Below are 21,892 nucleotides of genomic sequence, written 5' to 3' on the forward strand. Positions count from 1 at the left end.
AGCAGCTGGGACAGTTTTTTTCAAAGCGGAACTCTGATAGTGACGTGATCCGAGCAGAATGTCTCTTCACTGGGTTTCTGCTGGAACATAACCTTCCATTGACAGTCTCTGACCACGTAATTCCCCTGCTACGAAAGATGTTCCCTACTTCGGATGTCGCAAAGCGGTACGGCTGTGCGAGAACCAAGACAAGTGCAATTGTTGGCGAGATGGCAAACCATACTCAGGAGCGCATAGTGAGTTCCTTGAAGCAAAAAGTTTTCTCGGTTGCCATCGACGGCAGTAATGATAGCCACTCGCAGTTGTACCCCATCGTGGTGGCATACGTGGGGGAGTCTGGCTTAGTTGAGAGTCGACTACTTTCTTTGTGTACGTTGACGGGACAAGCAAGTGGTCGCAACATAGGCAACTTAATTCTGGAGGCTCTCGCGTCGTTTCATATACCGGTCATGAACTGTGCAGCGTTTTGTTCCGACAACGCCAACGTGATGCTTGGTAAAAAAAATGGCGTGGCAGCGGTGCTGACGGAAGTCCAAGAAAATTTGATTAAAATCAGGTGTGCATGCCACTTAATAAACTTGGCAGCTGAGAAGGGAGCAGTGTGCCTTCCAGCAAAAGTGGACGAAGTTCTTGTCGATATATTTTATTACCTGGAAAAGAGTGCTAAGAGGAAGGAGGCCTTGAGGCAGTTTGAGGAAATTCATGATGCAGACTTCAGAAAAATCTTGAAACATGTCCCAACTCTATGGCTATCTCTTGGGAAATGCTTGACCAGGCTCCTGGATCAGTGGAAGCCTCTGTTGAGCTTCTTCTTGCACGAAGTGAAGGGCAAAAAGAGTCCCAGCTTTCTGGACTGATACCAGATCCCAAAGGCAGCAGCAAAGCAAGCAACAGCTCTAGCAGAAAAGCCTGATCAGTGCAAAACGAAAAGAAAGAACTTGACACAGGCTCCTTCAGTGCCAGCGAAGTAAGCCAAGGTTTCCTGCACACAGAAGACTAACCAGCACTGCCCAACACGTGAAGAACGGCTTTTTGTTTTCCTCAGCCTGGAAACCAACCGAGCATATTGTCTCTTCTTGCAGAATATTATTCCCATTTTCGAGAAAGCAAACCTCTCCTTGCAAGCACAAGCTCCCCAGATCCACGTGCTACGGCCGCTTCTCTTGGAACTTCTTCGAGGCATTTTCTCAAGATTTGTAAACCCATCGTGGCTGAAACGAAGCCGAGAGCTGCTCAACTTGGACTACCATAGCAGGGAGGCACAGAAAGGGGACGAGGACCTCATCATTGGACAGGAAACTAGGACTGTGGTAGACAAGCTAAAGCCCAGTGAGGAACAGGAGTTCTTCGAGGCAGTTCAGCACTACTTTGTTTTAGTGTGCGACTACATGCGACACAAGTTTCCCCCGACAGACCCTGCTCTGCTTAATGCAGAGGTAGTTCAGCTGAAAAACCCTGGACACCATGTCCTTCCGAAAGGTTCGCTTTTTTGTGGACTCTTTTTCAGCGATGCTACCTCTCCAACCGGGAGAGTCGAAAATGGAAGCGGTCAACGCACTGGAGGTAGAGTGTTCCAAGTTGCAGGCTCAGGATCTTCCTCCCCATATTCTACAAGAAGGAGTGGATGCCCAGTGGAGAATGGTGTCACAGCTGAGAACTGCAGATGGAAGGTTGAAGTTCAGCCGAATTGCTGAGGTGATGCTTGGAATTTTGTCAATTCCACACAGCAATGCCGAGTGTGAGCTTCTCTTCAGCCTTGTGAGGAAAACAAGAACTGAATTTCGGTCGTCCATCTCCGACAAAACTCTCGGACATGTTCTCCTTGCGAAGTGTGACCAGGCTGGAAATTGCTACAACCAGACCTACACGGAAGCCTTCTTGAGGAGGGCTAAGTCAGCGACCACCACCTTTGTTCAAAAATAAGACAAGCTAAAGCCCAAGAAACAACAGGAACTCTTCGAGGCAGTTCGGCACTACTTTGTGACAGTGTGCGACTACATGCGACACAAGTTTTCCCTGACAGACCCTGCTCTGCCTAATGCAGAGGTAGTTCAGTTGAAAAGCCTGGAGACCCTGTCCTTCCAAAAGGTGCGCTTTTTTTGTTCAAAAAAATAAAAAGCCCCCTCCCCCCGGGCAGGGTCTTCCTAATTCTGTGTCCCAGTGCTTGGCAGGTCTGAGTAAGTGGTAGCTGCATCAATTTTTTTTCTGACATTGTTTGTACGCCCTGTCCGCCGTATGTATGCACGGGGACGTTGATCAAACAAACCACCGTGGCAGCATAGTATGCATGGTGTCGTGCTGCTATTCTTGAGGGCGCGCAATAGATTAGCGACCACGGCGGCTGCACTTCGATGGGTGTGAAATTTAAAAGGAACACACGTGAACCAAGATATATGTGCGCATTGAATCACTCCAAGCGGTCACAATCTTGATATGCACACTACAGCGTATCTCAAAATGATATCTCGTTTGGCACATGAAAGCCTAGCAATTATGAATGTTGAACAGGCATCTTCATTTTAGGCCAACACAGGCAAGCGGGAAAACTGAAACTGTGTGTTAGTCGAGCGAAACAAGTAAAAATAGAAGACATTTGATACTTCTATAGCTAGGCATAAATTCCTATGTTAATTAGCCACGGCCGCTAGTGAGAAAAACGTTTACCGCGTCGGCTGACTTCAGAAAGCTAAGCATCTAGTAGTCCGCTGCTTTGTTTGTAGCAAGAACCCTTTCTTTTTCAGAAATTAAGTTAAGACTAGGCATCTCGGCGTCGAGTTTTCACCGCGAGAGTATCTTTTATAACAGCTCAGAGGCGTAGGTGAACGTGGCCCCGCACAAATTTTGTGGACAAGGCAGCTTTCGTTTACATGCAACTGTTTAAAGAAAAAAAAAAAAGACTGCCTGCCTATCGTATCATTCACTTCAGGTGGTGGCATCAAATGGAGTTTGGTGTGGTGGTGGTGGTCAGATGGATGGACACTTAGAAACTTTGTTAGTCCTGAAGGGCACGACTCTACGCTCAGTGGGCCAGATAAGAAAAAAAGTTCATCTATATGCCGTATGTTGTATAAAATGCCGTTCAAGCTCGACTGTTTTGTTTGGCCCTGGTTTCTACTTGTGGCTGTCTTCACTATCGAATAAATATAGCAGATAAGCTCCATTCGGTTTAGAAATGAGCCTGTCAGGAGAGCGAGACCAGAATTTTGCTCACCTGATCGCTTGGATTCAACACCGCCTCCTCTTTCTACGTCCTCCCTTTCCTATATACTTCCTCCCATTTTTTATATATTGTTGTACTTGAACACTCAGCAGTACCGCCAGTATCCTTTGGTTTTGTTACGGCGATGCGCGCTCGCACTGCCTCTACCAGCCGCCACTTTCGTCTGCGGGATCAGCTGAGAAGTATGCACTCTCACTGCCAGGGTGGTCGTGGAAATTCCAGTGCTGGTTCCCTTTAACATGTTGAAAAACTCCTTCCTTGTTTTTCTAAGAACATCATTCTTAGTTTTTTTTTTTTTTTTTTACGAAAGCCATGACTTATGATGCAACATTTTGTATGAAACTTGCCATGCTTCTTTCTGGAACATAAATCTATGCAATGAACTAGGAAAATTGAAACCAAGCGATAATAAGTTTTGACGTTATAAGGTATTGACTGAAATGTAACGATGTTAAATTACACAATATTGAGAGTTTTTAGCCGCACTATACTTAATATTGACGACATTGCTAAGATTTTTGTTTTATAGCACAGCTTCAAGGTACTGCTACATTTCTGCCAAGCCATTTTCAAGAATGTTTAATTTCTCAGGAACAGTAGTTATCACTTTTCCTGTGATGGACATATTTTGGGTCATTTCTGTAATTGAATAATGTTTAATAACTGATGTTCTTTAAGTGTCATTTTAAACAGCCCTTCTTTAGGCACACACAAATCATTCAGTTTACGATCAAAATCTAAAGGTATATTCAAAAGTGTGGCAACATACCTCTAGCAGAAAGTGGTGATATTTACAATGTGGGAGTTGAACAAATGCTGCGAAATCTCACACAATGTTTTCCATATCTCAGACATGGCTGTTTGGGTATGAGCTGACTGACACCATCATGGTGCTTTGCGAGTCTGCCATATGCTTTCTGGCCAGCAAGAAAAAAGTTGAGTTTCTCAAGCAGTTGGAGTCTGGCAAAGAGAATGAGGCTCAAGCACCACCTATAACCCTTCTTGTTCGGGATAAGGTAAGTTATATATAAATCTTCCCACGTAGTTGAATTTGGTTCAGTGCTTGTGGGTGCCAAGCTACATTGTTTATCTTTCGGAAGGCATCTGGAATTGAAGGGCATGTTATGATTTACACATGAAAAATTTCAGTTGTATGGCCCTAGCCGAGTGCAAACTAAGACCATTGTAGTTGAGCTTTTCTTGAGTTCAACTTCATGGTGTGCCAATTTTGCCATTGATACCTTTGGTTTTGGATGTCTCCTCATGTCATATCTGTAGCTCTCTCAAGCATGTACTGTATATACAATCTATATCTCATTTAAAATTAATTTTAAAAACATTATTGTTGTGACACGTCATAGCGAGAGAGCAGCTCAATTTTGTGTTTGGTCATGACATGGGGCCATTTCCACACGGCACAAGTGATCGAAAAGTTTATATGAACTGATCATGTGTCATCAGCAATATTGTGTTATGTTTACAAGATGCAGTGCACAACTATTCTCATTATCTTCATTGAGCCATAGCAACTTGGCTTTGAACTGGCTTTCCTTGTAATTTTAATTGCCCTTTACACCTTTTTGCAATACAGAGCCCTCGTTTGGAGACGCAACATACTTTTGCCATTTTTATGCACTCTTGTCAAGGAAGAGACAGTAAACACTTGAGATAATAAATAGTAAATGAAGCATTCCTGTTAACTAAGGTTTCTCTATGACACCTCTGTTTGAAGTATTTTACAATACATGGTTGCTTTGGTGAAGCAGTAATAATTGTTCGAGGTTTAATGTACCAAAACCGTGATATGATTATAAGAGACGTCGCAATGGAGCATTTCGGAAATTTCGACCATCTGAAGTTCTTTAGTGTGCACCCAAATCTAGGTACACAGGCCTCAAGCATTTTAGCACTCATTGAAAATGGGCTTCCACGGCTGGAATTCGATCTCACAACCTGCGGGAGAGCAGTTGAGCACTTTACCTATTAGGTCACTGTGGCGGGTTCGGTGAAAGCAGTAGTAACCATGTTTAATGAGACTTTGGACGTGTTGGGTGTTTTGGCAAGAACTTCAAACCTTTCCTGGAATGCTTGTTGCTAGCAGATAACTATGTAAATATTCAAGAAATTGCCTTATCCCCCCCCTCTGTGTTATGAACACTACTTTTGGTGGACAGTTGAAAGCTTTTCCAGTGCGGATATCAACTTAATGGTACCTGTTTCTTTGAGTGCATGCTTGGATTCATCGTCAGTTATTCTTGAAGTGACAGATTAAGCATTAAGGAAGAAAGCGCACACAGAAGTTCTCAATAAAAACAAGTTCTCAAGTACCTTGCAAAATGCCAAGACCTTTTGATAATCGGGACTCTTTCTGACTTCTGACCACCACTGTTTCTACAACTTTCGTACCTCAGGTGGATTGTTGAATTTTTTTACCACCATGGCATGTTGTTCACAATTGTGTAGACTCATGTGAAAAATAACATGCAATTCTGTTGCCACCAGTATTAGGTATAGTTATACTGAGGTCTACCTAAATGGCCTTTGTGACAGATTTATTATTATTGTTTTTTTTTTACAAGTGTCAGGCAGTGTTTGAAACGACTGGTGTGTTTGAAGAAATTTCTGTAAGGAAATGACGGAGCCATTCTAACATTGGGGACAAGAGGTCGGTCACAAAGGAGTACTTGTTATAGCTTTGCTTGAAAATCAACAGTGAATTTATGTTAATTCTAGTTTGTGTGCTCAAACTGCAGTGAATTGCACTGGAATGTCTACTCTCCTGCTTACTGAATTAAGTTTATATACTTGTGTGTCAAGCTTGTTCTCATGAATGACAGCCACAGTTCATAGTGGTTTGTTAGCTTGAAATGCATTGAATGAAAATGTTTTCTTTGTTTTGTGTTTGTTTTAGCTTAAAATCAACAGCGATGCTCACAGTAATGGTAAGGTTGGTCGATTTGGAACTTTTTTCAGGCTGACAAAGACAAGGCCAACTTTGAAAAGCTAATCGAAGCTATCAAGAAAAGCCGTAATGTGAGTATGCTTCAACCACTGCTTTCATGGGTAGCCATTGAGTTAATTGGTTAGATAAAGAAATGATTCCATTATAAAGTTGTAACACCCTTCGGGAGCTTCAGGAGTTAGTAATTTTTCAGTGCTTTCTTGTGGCGTGATTAAACAGGAGAATTAAGAGCTGCTTTATCCCTTTAGTGCTCAATTTTTTTTCAAAGTTTTTGTACTAAATGTGCCTATTTATTTTTCGCCGATTTCAAATTTGTTTGTGCTAAAAATAGCTAGTCGATGTCGAAAAAATGTTTGTACCACATACTCAGCCAGATCAACTCGATAAAGTTTACTTCTAAACCATACATAGAAAACCAGCTACCTGCTGCTAATGGAAAATATAAACTTTATAAATAAAACAGTTGCAGACATCACATCTTTCTTCATTTGTGTAGGCTAAGTGTCCTCCAGCTATTTCACTGGGTAAGATACAGTACTGCGTGGAGATACAGGACTGATGGAGAGGCTCGAGACAGGAGTACAGGGTTCTTATTGCGATTCTGCAAATGCATCATTTACGTGACGCTGGAAAGAGCCGAAAGAAAAAAAAAATCTAATGCGGGCCGGCGATACCCCATGTGTAATCACTTAGGCGCCAAAAAAAGAAGCCGCTTTGCACGGGCTGTCGCTGTGCATTGATGACAGTGTCAGTGCTTGCGCCAATTCCAAACTCGTTGGCTGTTTAGGTGCTGCCTCTTCAATCTCAGTATCGGAGTTGTCCGAATCCTCCATAACTTGACGTATGATTTCGTCATCGGTCTGTTCCACACACAGCTTGAGGTCTTCGTCAGTGTCGGTGAAGCCCTCAAGGGTTAACTCAGCTGGAATCGAAACACCGGCAATGAGCAGATCGTTGAAGGCAACGTTCGGGAGGGGAAGTTCGTCATACACGCTATCCACTATGGGCAAGATGGCCGTGTCGGCGTCCAGTATAAAGCTCCTATGGCGAAAGCAGTTCTGGAGAGTCTGTTGCATAACTTCCTTCCACGAGTCTGCAAGCATGCCGACGGCAGACCATATGTCAACAGCGTAGCTTTTCCCACTGTCTGACCACAGACTGCACAGCACCATGCGGCCTTAGCTATGGCTGGCAACGGATTAGCGTGCACTGGATTGCAGAATTTTTGGTTTCGAGGGTACGGCAGCCGCAGCGCAGTGAGTTCAAGGGTTCGAAAAAAAACAACCAAAATATCGGCGCTGATAGTGACTTAATGTCTGCAGTTGGCGGTAAAAAAAACCCGGAAAATCTGACGGCAACCGTGATAAACGTTAGGAGTTTGTCTTTGTCTGCGTTAGCGGTAAAAAAACCCCGGAAAATCTGATGGCAAACGTGATAAACGTTAGGAGTTTGTCTTTTTAATACATTGTCTCTATGGGGAACTTGACGGTGCCACAGATGAGTCTGGGAAATCAGGCATGTCTGGAAATTCGGGCATCCGAGAAATTGGATGCCGACTGTACTGAATAAGGCAAGCACTCATGGTGTTCATTTCCAAGCTGTCTTCATCATCAATGGAGGAGATGCTAAATTCTCTGTCTTGGCTGTCTTGTCGCTTGTCAAAACATCAGCTCGACCAACGCCTCCTAGAAAAACTATGCGTGGAACGTCGCCCTCTTTGCAATTGGGAGCCTCCTGCTAGCACGTAATCTCGGAGGCCATGCCTCCTGTCGCCTGTTTCGACCGGCCGCAGTGTGAGATCGCTCGCCTCCGTACTGCTCAGTCACGTGGCATTACCGTACTGCTCCTACACGTGACATTACGGGTCCCCGGAGGCAACTGTGAGAGCAGTGCTGTGTTCGCTGAGGGCAGCCGTCGGAGACGCTCGCCTCCGTAGCGAAGGAGGAGGGTAATATCGGAGGGTAAAGCAGCGCGTTCGCGGCTCACGTTCCAGGCATAATTTTTTCAGGAGGCGTTGGCTCGACACAATCCTTAAATTGTCTCTAGTAATATCTGCTCCGAAAGCCAGTTTTACTGCTCCAAAATGCGTTTTTGTCTGCTCCAAAAGCTGCTCCAAAGCAGCCTAAACCAGTAGCATCACTGATCCCGCTACATTTGTGTAAAAATCGCATGATTTGTGCTGACCATGTGTTGTTGTTCTGGCTGTCTTTTTTTTGGAAAAAAAGGGGGCGGAACACCTTTACCCACTTTTTGTCCCTTCTGGTGTGAAACTGGAGAAATCAAAACTCAAGTCAAAGAAGTTTATTATTTAGTTCTTGTTTAGGGATGACGCATAATGCAATGGGAAAACGCGCATAGGAATCGGATATGAAACTGCTTGTTGAGCTTTGTACGTTCACAAGCGACTGCAGTTGAGTTGTTGATAGTGGCCTGACAGTGGGCCCCAAAGGGTTAAGTTACCACTAATTTGATGTCATATTGGAGTATCTTGGTGAGTGCTTTGTTGTTCAAGTATTTGCTAGACGCAACCCTGTTAGGCAATTTAGACTGGCCCATTCAGCGTAACCTTTTTGGTACTACGTGACCAAACTGCTAGATTGCATTGTTATACCTGCCAAATGTCTGAATCTGAAATTATCTGAAAGATTTTAGGATTCTGTTTTTTCTTTTTTTTTTTGTAGGGTTGGCAGGAAAGTCTTATGGAAATCGAAATTTATGTGCATGATCTGGCCGCATTGTTCAACCCAACCCAATCAAGGCTTTCTGCACAACTTTTGGCCTATCGCATTTATCGCAATTTAAATGAATTAAGAAGCATTGGTGCAAACATACAGTAGAATCTCGCTGATAAGAATTTTTGAATTTTCAGTGTCCACTGGGCCAAAGTTTGCATGTTCTGAACACATTGGCACGTCGCGCCGGGTGATAGGAACTTCGGTACCAAATTAGTCAAGCGAAAGCCAAGAACAAGTGCTGGAAGTTTCTGATGGACGCTTGGCCAACGAAACTGCTGTCACTCTTGACACGATCATGTATGGCAATGATAGAACTGACGTAACTCTTGAAGTACACACACGTTCAAAGCGACGCTCTATTTTGCTAATGCTGCTGGCTAAGCCACGGCACATGCTGTGATAAATAGCAACAGGTTACTTATTTCAGAGTACATGCCGTGCCAACACACTTGAATTAAGAACAGAACTACCATTTGCTGCAACTTTCGCGAGCGAAACCATTGTCGTTGCAACGTGATCATTGATAGCGACTATGAGCTCCTAAGGTATGCGGCTAACACAGCGGTATATAGGTGTAAAATAAGTCTTAAGAGTTGTAATAAAACTGTAAAAGGTGTAAAAAAGGCATGAAGTGTTCAGTGTTCATGTTGATCTTTGCTTATGACTACACTTTTTAGTTGGTTGTGTGTATCCCAGAAAAAATGTACGCAAGTTCTTTTGATCTAGAGGAATGTCTTCTGTATATATCGTGATTTGGAAAATAATTTTGCTAGTTTTTTTTTTTTTTTTTTTTCATTATACAAAGAATATTTTTGATCCTGCTCCAGATTTGTATGTATCAACGAGATTCTGCTGTAGTTGGAACACCCCTCCTACATTGTTTATAAGGGATAATAAGATTGTGCATTGCCAATATTTAAGGGGCTGTTTTCAAGATACTGCTATCCCCCCTTTTTTTTCTTGCGATTTTTTTTTTTGGAAAACCAAATGGTAGTGGAAGGGGGGCATATCCCCTGCACCCTCCATGGCTGAAATCTCCTAGATCCAGAATCCTTGAACCTGACAGCTATGCACTGCTAAGTGTAGTAATATGGGCTCTAATCTTTGTGGAACCTGACAGCTATCCACTGTTAAGTGTAGTAATATGGGCTCTAACCTTTGTGGTCCAAGCTAGAGAACAGTAATACTTAATGCAACTGCAAGTTTTTTGATGGCATTTTGTTATTTTACAGATTCCGTTTATTGTAGAAAGTAGCACTTCATGAAGCCATTTTGTTATAGTTTGCTTGTTTTGCAAGGAAAAAAAACAATAATAATGTAGTGTTATTTGTGCTAATACCTATACACTTCTGTAGAAGTTCATACAAGGGTACCTGATTAAAGGGGCCTTGAAACACTTTTTCAATTAACCGTGGAAAGAAATCACGGGAAAATCTTATTGCCTCACAAATTCAACGAGGCTAAAATTTTAAGAATACGTCCAGTTTGAGTGGAGTTACAAAGTTTTGTCGCATGCTGCAATTGCATTCTCTTTTCTCTCGTCCCGACGAAAGTGCTGAAAGCTAAGTAGGGAGGGATGGCAGGGCCACAGAAAAATGTCATGCGTGCCTCGTGACCTTGAGCTTTTTTTGTTTTTTCTTAAAATGCCAACTTTTTAAGTGTGATCGCGAGCGCGCACGTGGACAAGTAGCGGCCTCCCGCGGCGATCTCTGTAACGAGCGTGCGTCCCATGTTCAAATCAGTCAATCGCTGATAGATAGGCTTGCTGCCTGTTCTTTTTGGGCATATTCTGTGATTTGTCGAGAGAAGACAAAGCAATTTGTAGCTGACTTTGATAATTGATTGTGAATTCCAGGCCGTGTGCTGCGCTATAATATTTGGCTCTCGTGTTGTTGGGAGCCTCTGCAACCGATCGGCATCATTTTTTGACCATGCTGAAAAAGTGTTGCAGGGCCCCTTTAAGTCTCCCTATACAATCACCAGGTTATTAAAGTTTCAAATTATGTAGTAGAGAGTGGGATATTAATTAAAAAGCATGATAGTCCAGCATGCTGGTATTGGTTCTGTTTCTTGACCGCAGCAACAGTTCGTGTTAGAGAACTTGTTTATAAGATAAATACTAAGCCTCCCATTACTGGAAATTTCATGTAGCACAAATTAGATTTATGCATAAAGGACCAATAGCTAAACCTGCATTTTATTGACACTCTTAACGTGCTGTTCTAGCACATAGTACACAGTGCGAGTGTGAACTAGCAGTTCTTTATATGGTAAAAATTTCACGCATAGATACTTGTGAAAGGAAGAATGACTGCACTAGCGTGCACATAGAGCAAAATAAGAGAAAGAACCCTCTGCATCACGTCATCAGTTCAGTCCATGTCTCAGTGATGCGATAGCTGCGCCATAAGACAAATCCTGATACATCTTGCTACATGTTCACTATTCTGCACCAAAGCAACACCAAACGTGGTGTTTTCATATTTTGAAAAGAAAATGACAATTTCTTGAGGTTGAGACGCTCTGGTACACGCAACAGTATCATTGACTGTGAGGACGCATAGATTAAGGAAAACGTGCAAGCTTGTGCAGTGCTGGTCACATTACTTTTCTATTACACCATAAACTGCCTATGTACCGTAAGTCGGCAAAGGAATGCATATGCACGCCATATAGGGAGTATGCACTTTACGTCAACCGTGATAATCACTTGTGTTGGTGTCGCCATTTTGAAAGTCCGCATGCTCATCGCACGCACAAAAAACTCTCTACACTTGTGTCGGAGATCTACGGCAACTTGAATGTCTAGACGCCTCCAGAACACCTTCTGCTTGCCGAAGCATCAACAGCAGGGCGGCGTGTACGAACGGACCTTCAAAATGGCGTAACGACAGTGTTGCCCCCTTATGGATCGAGGCATTCCCCAGGGACTGCGAATGTGCAAAGGTTTGTCGGACCGGCAATCACGCCATTCCGAAAATTGAGTCGTGCAGCAGGGATGTAAATTGTCAACCCCTTAAATTTGCAAATGTTGAAAAGTCAACTTTTGCAGCCCTGCTGTGCCAACCAAACGAATGCAAAAAAAAAAAAAAACGTCAGGCCTGCGCGGAAGGCACAGCACAGTCACAGCGAAAGCTTGAAGAGCGGCCTTTCTAAGCCTTTTACAAACACTCATTGGGTAACTACTGCAAACACACTTGCTTGATACCCACTAGGGCATTAATTATAAACTTTTGGGTAGTAGGCCGGCATTCGCTATACTATTTTTGTCATTCTTCTGTGGAGCGTGGTATCCCCTAAACACTTGCAAGGAATTTTGTGCCAATTCATGCAGTGGCTGACAACGATGAGGAATTATGGCTGAAGTGTGTATGCGGCACTGTTAAAGGGAGATGCGAGTCGAAAAATCGCGTTTTTAGCGAAATTTCTCGTATTTCTGATTTTTATTGCATTGTAATCTTCAAACCTTCTTCTTTCATCTGAGAAAATTTCAAAACTAAATTCGAACCGCAAAATGCAAAAAAATGTGTATGAAGGCATCGCGGTGGCTCAAAATTTCGTGAATTTGCGCCGATATTGGCCATCTTTGACTGCGCGCTGCTCCCCATCGCAGTGCCGCTCGCCATCGCAATCGGTTGGGAAAGTTGCGTCCGGCTTTCTTCTTACAGCTCCGACGACCGCCAGTTTCGTTTGTGGGCAAAAAAAAATAAACGAGGCCTTTTTATCACGTGGTTTGAGCTGTTTGAAACGCGCGGCGCCCTAAGCCGCATCGCCATTGGCTACCGAGTCATTGTCAGCTGTGTTGGTGGCGGCCATCGGCATTTGGTCCGTCTGCATTTCTGCGCGTCTACGCATATTTCCGCAATGACAAGCCCGAAAAAGTGCAACGTGAGACCGCAGAAGTTTCGAACAAAGCACAAGTTCAAGGGAAGGCGGCGTAAGGCGCCCCGAACGACGGCGACGAACGAGAACGCGCCTACGTGTGCTAGGCTTAACGGCGGCATCGACGAGTGCGCGAGCGACAGTGGCTGCGATGAAGGGATTGACGCTGCGCTTTCTTTCGTCAGTGCTTCGGAAAAGAAGCTTGGCTTTTTCGAAAAAGACGAAAGACAGCGCGATGATGTTTGTGCTACGACAGTTTTGTGCGACACCCTCTTGCTGACGGCACTTGTGGCGGGTGCGGCATGCCCTGCTTGCGGTATTCAAAAACTTGCCGTTCGGGAGCCGGCAGAAAAGCGCAAGAGACTTTCGTCGCTCCTCGAACTTCATTGCGAAAACAGCGAATGCTCAGCGACTGTTCTTTCGTGCTCCTATACGTCACTGCGTGTTACGGCGGACGGCAGCAGCCGAGTGAGCCAACGGTACGACAGTGGGAGCTCCTGAGATAGTTTCGCTGTAAATGTGAAGGCGGTGGTGGCTGCACGCGCTGTCGGCATTGGGCATGAGCAATTGTCGAGATTTTGCTCCATTATTGGACTCCCAAAGCCAATGCACCACCGAGGATTTTTTTCGATAGCAAAGAAGGTGCACACCGCTGCCATGGCAGCTGTGAGGGAAAACTTGCGCCGATCCGAAGAGTTGACGAAAGAAGTAGCAGGCGAAACTGATGTGGCTGTTATGTTCGACGGCACTTGGCAGAAGAGGGGCCACAAAAGCCACAACGGGATTGGCACAGTTATCTCCTTAGATACTGGCCTCTGCTTAGACTTCGAGGTCATATCAAATTACTGCCTGACATGCTGTAGGCACAAGGATATGGGCCCAGACGAGGAAGTGTGGCAGGCACTCCATGGCCCAGTCTGTGAAAAAAATGCAGACTGTTCCTCCCATGCCATGGAAACGGAGGCTGCAATGCACATTTGGCAGAGAACATTGACTTATGACACCCCACTGCATTTCATGACATTCTTGAGTGACAGTGGCAGCAAAGTATATAGTGCAGTTGCAGAGTCAAAAGTCTATGGTGCTGTGAATATAGAAAAAGAAGACTGCACTAATCATGTGGCCAAGAGACTTGGCACCGCGCTACGGAAGCTGCATGTGCCATTACCACGAGGGCAGAAAATGAAAGAGCCAGCCATTCAGAAGCTCCAAACATACTATCAGATTGCCATAACAAGCAACAGGGGGAGTGTACGGGATATGTACATTGCAGTATGGGCTTCCTACTTCCACTCATGCTCTACTGACAATGCTGGCAGCCACAAGTTTTGCCCTGCAGGAACAGAGTCGTGGTGCAAACATCAACGCGCTGAAGCACTTGGTGAACCTGCACCACGCCACACACCTCTCCTGACTAAAGCACAGGGATTGGCTGTTTTGCCCATTTATAAGCGGCTAACGGATGAGAAGCTCCTTGCTCGATGCATCAAAGGGAAAACCCAGAACGCATCGGAATCCCTGAACAGGAAAATTTGGCTACTTTGCCCCAAGACTAAGTTTGTCTCCCGAACGGTTGTCGAGACTGCCGCAGCTATGGCAATCCTGTGGTTCAACAAGGGTCATGCTACTTTCGAGCACATCCTGGAAGAGCTCAACATACTGCCATCTAGAGATCTAGTTACTTTCAGTGATTCCCGCGATGCGAGGCGCATCAAGAGAATGTCCGAGCGTCTGACAGCAGAAGCAAGGGCCCACCGTCGTCGTGGAGTGAAAAGGGCACGGCTTGAAGAGAGTGCTCGCAAGGACCGTGAGGGCACAACCTATGTTGCAGGACAGTTCTAGTAACTTGCAGTGCTTTTCAAAGTTCTGTTGAACATTATGGCCAAAGATTATGCATTTCTAACAACTCTCTGATAAAAAAAAAAAAAGGTTTCAAACTTTCAAATGCGTTTTTCTCCTTTTGCAGTTTTGTGTGATCTGTGCTTCTTATACACGCTAGTTCGTATACTTAGAATTGTCATACCTCTATGAAATTTTGCACATAGCATGATGAAGGCCCATAGAGTGCAAATATCTATTCAGATTGTGAGTGTTGCTTGATTATGTTTTTCAAAAATTACATAACATTGAAAGCCCTTGGCAACTAGAGCCATAGTAAATTTTTCTATCTTATCATTGTATTTCACCTTTTTACACACAAAATTTATATAGTTTTTTGCACTCTACAGTTCCAAAGGATCATAGTCAGCTATATCTGCATGCTTTATCTCAAATTTTTATAGGTCAGAATTGTTGCATAACAATGGCCATAATTTTGCAGTATCTGACCTGCAGAAAGAAAACCAAGCAATCTACATGAAAATAAATGACATATTTGAAAAGAGGAGAAAAAACTCTATTAGCATGCCAATTTGTGTAAATTCAGACTCTTATTAAAGAAAATCGTTTTTCGAGTAGCATCTCCCCTTAATAGGGGAACAAGAACAAGCTTTTGTAATGGGTTGGAGCATTGGACGGCACACTTGTTATGCTATTCGCATTGTTCGACTGGTTGTTTTTTCACTGTTTTTAAAATGCTTTACAAGTCCTGTTAATGTGATTGCTTTCCCAACATCAAGCCTGCCTAAGGCAAGTTTGCCAACAAGCCACAAGGTAGAATACTGGGCTGGCACCCAGTGGACCCGGGTTCGAGCCCCACTGTGTCTTTGGTACTAGGTATTCCAACAAGTCACAAGCACCGGCATAGCTCAATGGTAGAATACTGGGCTGGCACCCAGCAGACCCGGGTTTCGAGCCCCACTGTCTCTTTGGTGCTAGGTTTTTTTTTTTTTTTAATTTCGCGCTGCGGTTACGGGCAGCGGCAGACAACTGTGCGTGATCAGAGTTGTGATCTCATAACAGCTTTCGCTGTAAAAACACTATTGCAGAAAGTTGCCACCTAACCTGTAAGAGCTTCTTGTCTATGCGCCGGCTTTCGCCGCATAGGGCTACCGAATTTCCGCTTGCTTTAGGCGCGGTTTTCGAAGCATTGGTGACCACAAAGCACAACTTGAATGTTGCGCATGCACCATGTATGCTTTCGTTTTTGTTAATGATGAAAGTTGCTTTCACAATCGGAAAGTTGTTTCCGTACCCCTTCACCCCTTTCAATTTGTAACTACTGCAAAGCGTTTCATTGACTCTGCACCAAACCGCATATCCGCAGGTGCTACTGATGTGGCAGTTATGGGGTTAGCGCTCATTAGGTCGAGCCTGAGGTCTTGCAGCCACCCTGGAGTTCGCCCCAGAAAATATGAGATCGGGTGGAAACGAGATTGCACTCACAAGCTCAACCGAGGGCACCACGCTTGGAACCAATTTTAGGGGCAGGGTCAGAAGAACAGCCGCCACACTGCCTACCAAGCTTGCAAGACTGCGTGCCAGTAGGAAAAAAGATAGTCCGCGTTGTGGAACCTTTTTGTTTGCAGAACAGCGCCTTGACTAACGGTTGAATTCAGCTCGCAAGCAAAATATTGCATTCTATGACAGTGCAACTATTGTCTGACGCAGACGCGAATTATTAAGGCGCGCAGGTTCTTACAAAGAAAAAAAGGTTCTAAGCAGGAAAGCTAGTTGTGTGGGTGCCTCAAGCTGGAATTAGCCGCAAAACGAAATCAATACTACCCGGCGCACTGCTTTAGTAAAGCTTTAAAAAAAATCTTTCAGTGAATGCAGTGCAGCAGCACATGCCAAACAAGCGAAATGATCAAAAGAGGCATGCGTTTATAATATACAGACAATGACATACTTGTACGTCTTTGACCCTTCAAGAGTTTAAACATTTGGTACAACTGCTCTGTAAAGATATGTTGGTCCAGTGGCTCCGCCAAAGTGGTTTATGTCGATCGCATCACTGCTTATTGTATTGCCATAATGAGCTTACCTGATTTAGGTTTGGAGGTGTTAATATTTACTGAACTTTCCTTCTCTATATTATACATGTGTGATAAATTAATGAATGTCTTTGGATGAAAAAAAAAATGAAAATTTGGGTAGATTGTTTTCATTGCAGGGTTCTTTTTCACAGGAGTAGATTCAACTTCACGCATTAGGCAGCGCTTCTCCCATGAACCGCCCTCCTAATTTTTGTCATTGAGGGGAATATGTATGACAGTTAATCAGTAGTCGGGGTTGGTTCACAAGCCATTATTATTGTGGGATCTCTGGCTGAACACTTGTCATTTTTAACTCCTCACAGGGCAAGGTGGTTGGTGAATTCAGCAAAGACAAATTTCCTGGCGAGTTTATGGATGCCTGGCGGTCTGCCATTGCACCTGAAAAATTTGACTTGGCAAGTTTGTTTTGTGTGTTTATTGCATTGCATATTGGTTTTATGTCTTATTTTTCAAAATTTTTATCGCCTTCCCCATACAAGTTAGAAAAATTGACATGGTGGCACAAGAACATAAATCCAAGTTATCTGATTCACTGAATAATTGTTTACTCTAGTTTCTTGGTCAATATTTAGAAGCATGCACTAGTGTTCAAATCAAATCAGAGCTATCAATTTGCTTTATTAGGAGTCCATCATTAGACTTTTCCAGCATGTGGGGTTTAACGTCCCAAAACCACTATATGATTATGAGAGACGCCTGTTAGACTTTTCCAGCAGGCGTCTCTCATAATCATATAGTGGTTTTGGGATGTTAAACCCCACATATCAATCATCAATCAATCAGACTTTTCCAGCATCATTTTCACAAAAATCACTCAAAATATCTCCATATTGGTGTTGTCATCAGTTTATGTTGAATTGAATAGATTGCAATTAAGGTAGGGAAGGGGGGTTGACTGATGATAATGATTGTTAGTCCTAATTTTATGCATGCGCACCTTCAAATGATAAAATAACTTGTGTGGCCATAAACAGTGCCGAACTGGCACTCCATTTTAAAAACCTCCACAGTCGATCCCGGTTCTATGAAACTCTGATATATCGAATTGTTGGCTATATCGTGTTGAGAAATCCGCTTAAATTTCCCATGCTAAAGTGTGGGACTGGAGCACACATATATCGAACTCCTGTGCAGCGGAATATCCACTATGTAGATTGCTGTGCCATGACGAAGCATCAGTCAACGCTGTTGTAGCCAATGGAGATAAATTGGCTTGTTTTGAAAGCTTCAAGGATATTGGGGAGGACTGGAACTTGGCGGCATGCAAGAAGCAAGTCAAGTTTCTGGACCACAGTCAAACCTCTTTATAATAGACACAGATGTAAGAGACAAATAAGTATAAGAGACACTGGTGTGCTTACATTGAAATAAGGGTTGATAAAAAAATGCATACGTGGTACCCTCCTTATAAGCGACACCTTATTCAAGAGACAAGATTAGCTACCCAGTGCATGTTGATTATGAGGGAGTTCAACTGTCTTTTCATGCAAAATAAAAATGCAGTAACTTACAAAGGAACTTCAAACTTTGTTCTTTATCATACTGTGAGCGAATTGTCGTGTTAGCTCTTGTTACTATTTCTACAATCTTTCTCGAAGCCTGAAAGGCTTTAATTAGAGCGTTCAATATGCGCATTTTGTGTTTCAATTCGTCGATACACCAAACAATCTCGCGGTCCCCATCAAGTTCAATATTTTCGGGATTGACGTTAGCCTAGACGGGAGGAGACAAGCCAGTGACTGTGCTGGACTTGAAAAAGTTGAATGCATTGTGCAATCTCGCATTGTGCTGTCTCATTACATTGGCTGCTACTGTGTTTAGGCCTACCTCACTCGAGGACATGATACTAAATAAGTCTGGGATCGTTCTGAAGCTCTGGCCTTGAAGCAAGCACTTGTGTTGCTACTACACCGTGCCTGTTCATGAATAGGGTTGCACATTAAGTTCAGTTTCAAGGTTATGAACAGATTTTGATATTGTGGTTTGCATGCTCTTGCTGTCGTTTATTTTCTGTGTCATTTATCTTTTGGATGGAAGGTGGATGTCAGTGCAGCAGTGGCTTATGTGATGGCACCCAAGGAGGAGCAGGAAATAGCCCTTACAAAGAAGGCCTGCCAAGTCACTGTGGATGTGTATGCCAAGTATCTGCGGGACCAGATCATGGAGATAATTGATGCTGATAAGGTCTGAAACCTTTTGAACGGCAATATTGCAATATAGTTGTATATGTAAAATTGTAGTCCTGCGCTCTCTGTAGGCATTTTCTCCTGCAGTAGTTTTTACGTGGGCCACTACATATTGATGCAGTCCGCAGTGATATAGTGACTTGATTTCATGATGAAAATAATATACTTTTTGATATTGGTTCTTTGACTTACGCTAAAGTTATCCCCAGCTTGCAGTCCATGCAACCTACAACGTAAAGATAGCTATTTCAAGTGTTCTAGGGTACTGCCTAATGTGAAAAAGAGTGAGCAAGCATGTAACATTATGCATGCCTTAAAGTACTCATGGGGAACGTAGCTTTCAGCATGAAAAATTTAGCGCTATCTTGGGTAGTATATTTTATGCTAGAAACAATTGTTTTGTAGGTGATGGTGGGAGCGTGACGTGCGTCCAAGAGCGCTCACTTCTTCGTTCTTTTTTGCCTGGCTGGCACAAGTTCTGTCTTCGATAATTTTATTTAGTGTGTACGCGCTCAAGATGTGGCACATGAAATGTTGTGTAGTTCTCAAGTGCATTTTTTATTGCAAGGTCCTCGCTTCTGTGACATGTGGAGAATTACATAAAATATGCATTAAAGGTGCATTTCAGAAAATTTAGCTGTAGAAATGCCTAGAGGATGCTTTTTAAAGATGGCAAATGAAAAATGAAAACAATTTTTTTCTTCCCAAGTTTCATAATTCAGGCATTAAAGAGTTCAGGGTATAGTCAGTGAACTGCATATGAGAGTAAAAGGAAGTACTGTGTGTAAGCAGTTCTTAAGGAGTTAGTCTTTGTAATGATAATTCTTTCGATTCCAGAAAGTAAAGCATTGCAAGCTTGCTGAGGGTGTGGATCAGGCTTTCCAGGATAAAAAGTATCTAGGTGGTGTAGATCCATCTCAAGTGGACTCCTGTTATCCAGCCATCATTCAGTCCGGTGGCAACTACAACCTCAAGTTCAGCGTCGTCAGGTTAGTGTGTAGTGTGGGTTTAGTGTTGTTGGTTGTAGGTTGGGCCGTGAATATCAGCATAATATACGAACTGGAATATAATAGGTCAAATTTTAAAAGCAAAGGGGAAGAAAAAAAGGTGTATGAATACCAAATAGTAAGTCTCTGCTCCAAAACGGAATAGAATAAGTTTATTTAAAAGAAGTGCAAATGTTTACAAATTCTCGTGCAAAAAAAGCTAGTGGCATCGTCGCACTGCTTTCATGTCGCAGGAAAGGGGGGGAGGGGGGATTGCTTGAGTAGCAATAATAAACTTGGATTTTAAGGACAGTCCTGATTTCTGGTGCGCTTGCTATCTAGGCCAGTATCAGTGCGGTTTCAACGTGAGGGACTGTGTGAAAAAAAGCACTTCTACCTGGAGTGGCCGTATTTACTCACACCATCGTTTTCTAGGAGTTTCGCGTTATCGTATCCAAAAGAGTTGGCTGCCAGCCTTATCATTTATAACATTACAATTTTTGCTATCACGTTTATATTCAACACGCCGTCGCGTTGCCAGAACTAGTTGGTTAATCGTGAAAGCTACCAGCTTGCGAACTCTTGGCGCAGTACAGAAGCGCGTAACGAGTCAACTTCTAAAGAACTGTCGTCACCGTGGTCTCGGAGAGTTTCCATCAGCGTCGAATCTGACATCCTCTCGGTGGTGACAAAACGGTTGTTCGGAGTTAAAAAAAAAAAGACAGTTTCGCCGCAAGGGCGAAGCAATGAATACGATAGCAACAACTTCAATTGTAATGCTGAGAATGGCAAGGGGATCAAAATGTACAGCGGGCTGCTCACGCACAAATGACGCATAAAAACATACACAGGACGAGAGCGAAATGATGTTTACCGCTGGACACTTAACGCACTGTTTAAATAAAAGCGAGGCATGAAACGTAATCACGGGTCCAGATATGAGTGCAAACTAACAATTGCCCCAGTTGTTACTTCGCTGTGCTTGAAAAGCGCACTCCTTTCGCGAACGGCGCCTGTCCAGCGAGCGAAGTGATCTTTGTGCGCCTAACAGCTAAGCACAATCGTTCTGGTCATAGTTGAAGGCGTGCGATTCTCCCCAACGAAGAATAAGTGCACGTGCACAAACATCTACTCCCCCGCCCGCCCCCCATTCGCGGGGCAAAGTACGCATGGTAGAGCTGGGCGCCGAGCTCGGGCTGCTTTTTTGCTTTTTTGTTGTGATAGCAATTACTGTCAAACACGGTTATATCGAACCCACATATATAGAATTTTTTCTATGTACCGAACTCTCAAGTTATCCCCTTGAAATTCCTTCGTAAAAGTATAGAAATTTGCACGCTTGTATAGAACTGTATTCCCCCCATCTTGAAATGTATCGAACGCCGCGCGAGCTGAAAGGTGCGCTTCAGCACTCCCCCTCTCCCACGATCTTCGCAGCAGCGCGGCTCTATTCGTGAGTTGGAAGGTGCGCTTTGGCACTCGCAGAGTCCCGCGACTTCTGTGCGACACCACGCCTCCGCCAAAACCCGAAACGCTCAAAAAATGGTAAGGGTGAAAGGGCTCAGATTGCATAATCGACGGCACAACCTCTAACTTTCAGAATGGCTTTTTTTTTCTTGTTTGTCTTTCTGTCTTCATGCTTTCTTTGCGTACCCGTCGGCTTGGAGAGCAGGAACGAAGAAGTTGACGTCTCCTCCTTTCGTCTTTTTTTGTTGTTGTTGCTGTTTTGTTGCGATTTTTGATCAGCCAACCACAACTCGCGCCTTTGTTGCTTCCGCTGTCTCGTCACCTACGTACCACCGCATGTGCAGCATTTTTCTTTTGTGTGCGGGATGTGCAAAGCCACTGCAGATCCTTGTCGATTTCTCGTGTAGCTATGGCAAGCGCCAACAAGGGCATGACCCTTGACTTTGCGACGAAGTTGAAGGCTATTCAGGATGTTGAGGTGGGCGAGAAATGTTCGACCACCGCGAATGACTTCGGGGT

General features: G+C 43.7%; 1 protein-coding gene across 1 annotated transcript in view; it reads left to right on the forward strand.

Moving 5' to 3' along the window:
• dre4 (SPT16 homolog, facilitates chromatin remodeling subunit dre4) overlaps positions 1–21,892 on the forward strand; it is a 124,799-nt gene that overhangs the window by 14,394 nt on the left and 88,513 nt on the right. Inside the window, exons 3-7 of the mRNA XM_037427774.2 lie at positions 4,072–4,236; positions 6,194–6,253; positions 17,037–17,129; positions 18,772–18,918; positions 19,758–19,909. Coding sequence (XP_037283671.1) covers positions 4,072–4,236; positions 6,194–6,253; positions 17,037–17,129; positions 18,772–18,918; positions 19,758–19,909 — 617 coding nt within the window. The remainder of the gene's footprint in view (positions 1–4,071; positions 4,237–6,193; positions 6,254–17,036; positions 17,130–18,771; positions 18,919–19,757; positions 19,910–21,892) is intronic.

The sequence above is a fragment of the Rhipicephalus microplus genome, chromosome X, assembly GCF_043290135.1.
Source record: "Rhipicephalus microplus isolate Deutch F79 chromosome X, USDA_Rmic, whole genome shotgun sequence".
NCBI classification, from domain to species: Eukaryota; Metazoa; Arthropoda; class Arachnida; order Ixodida; family Ixodidae; genus Rhipicephalus; species Rhipicephalus microplus.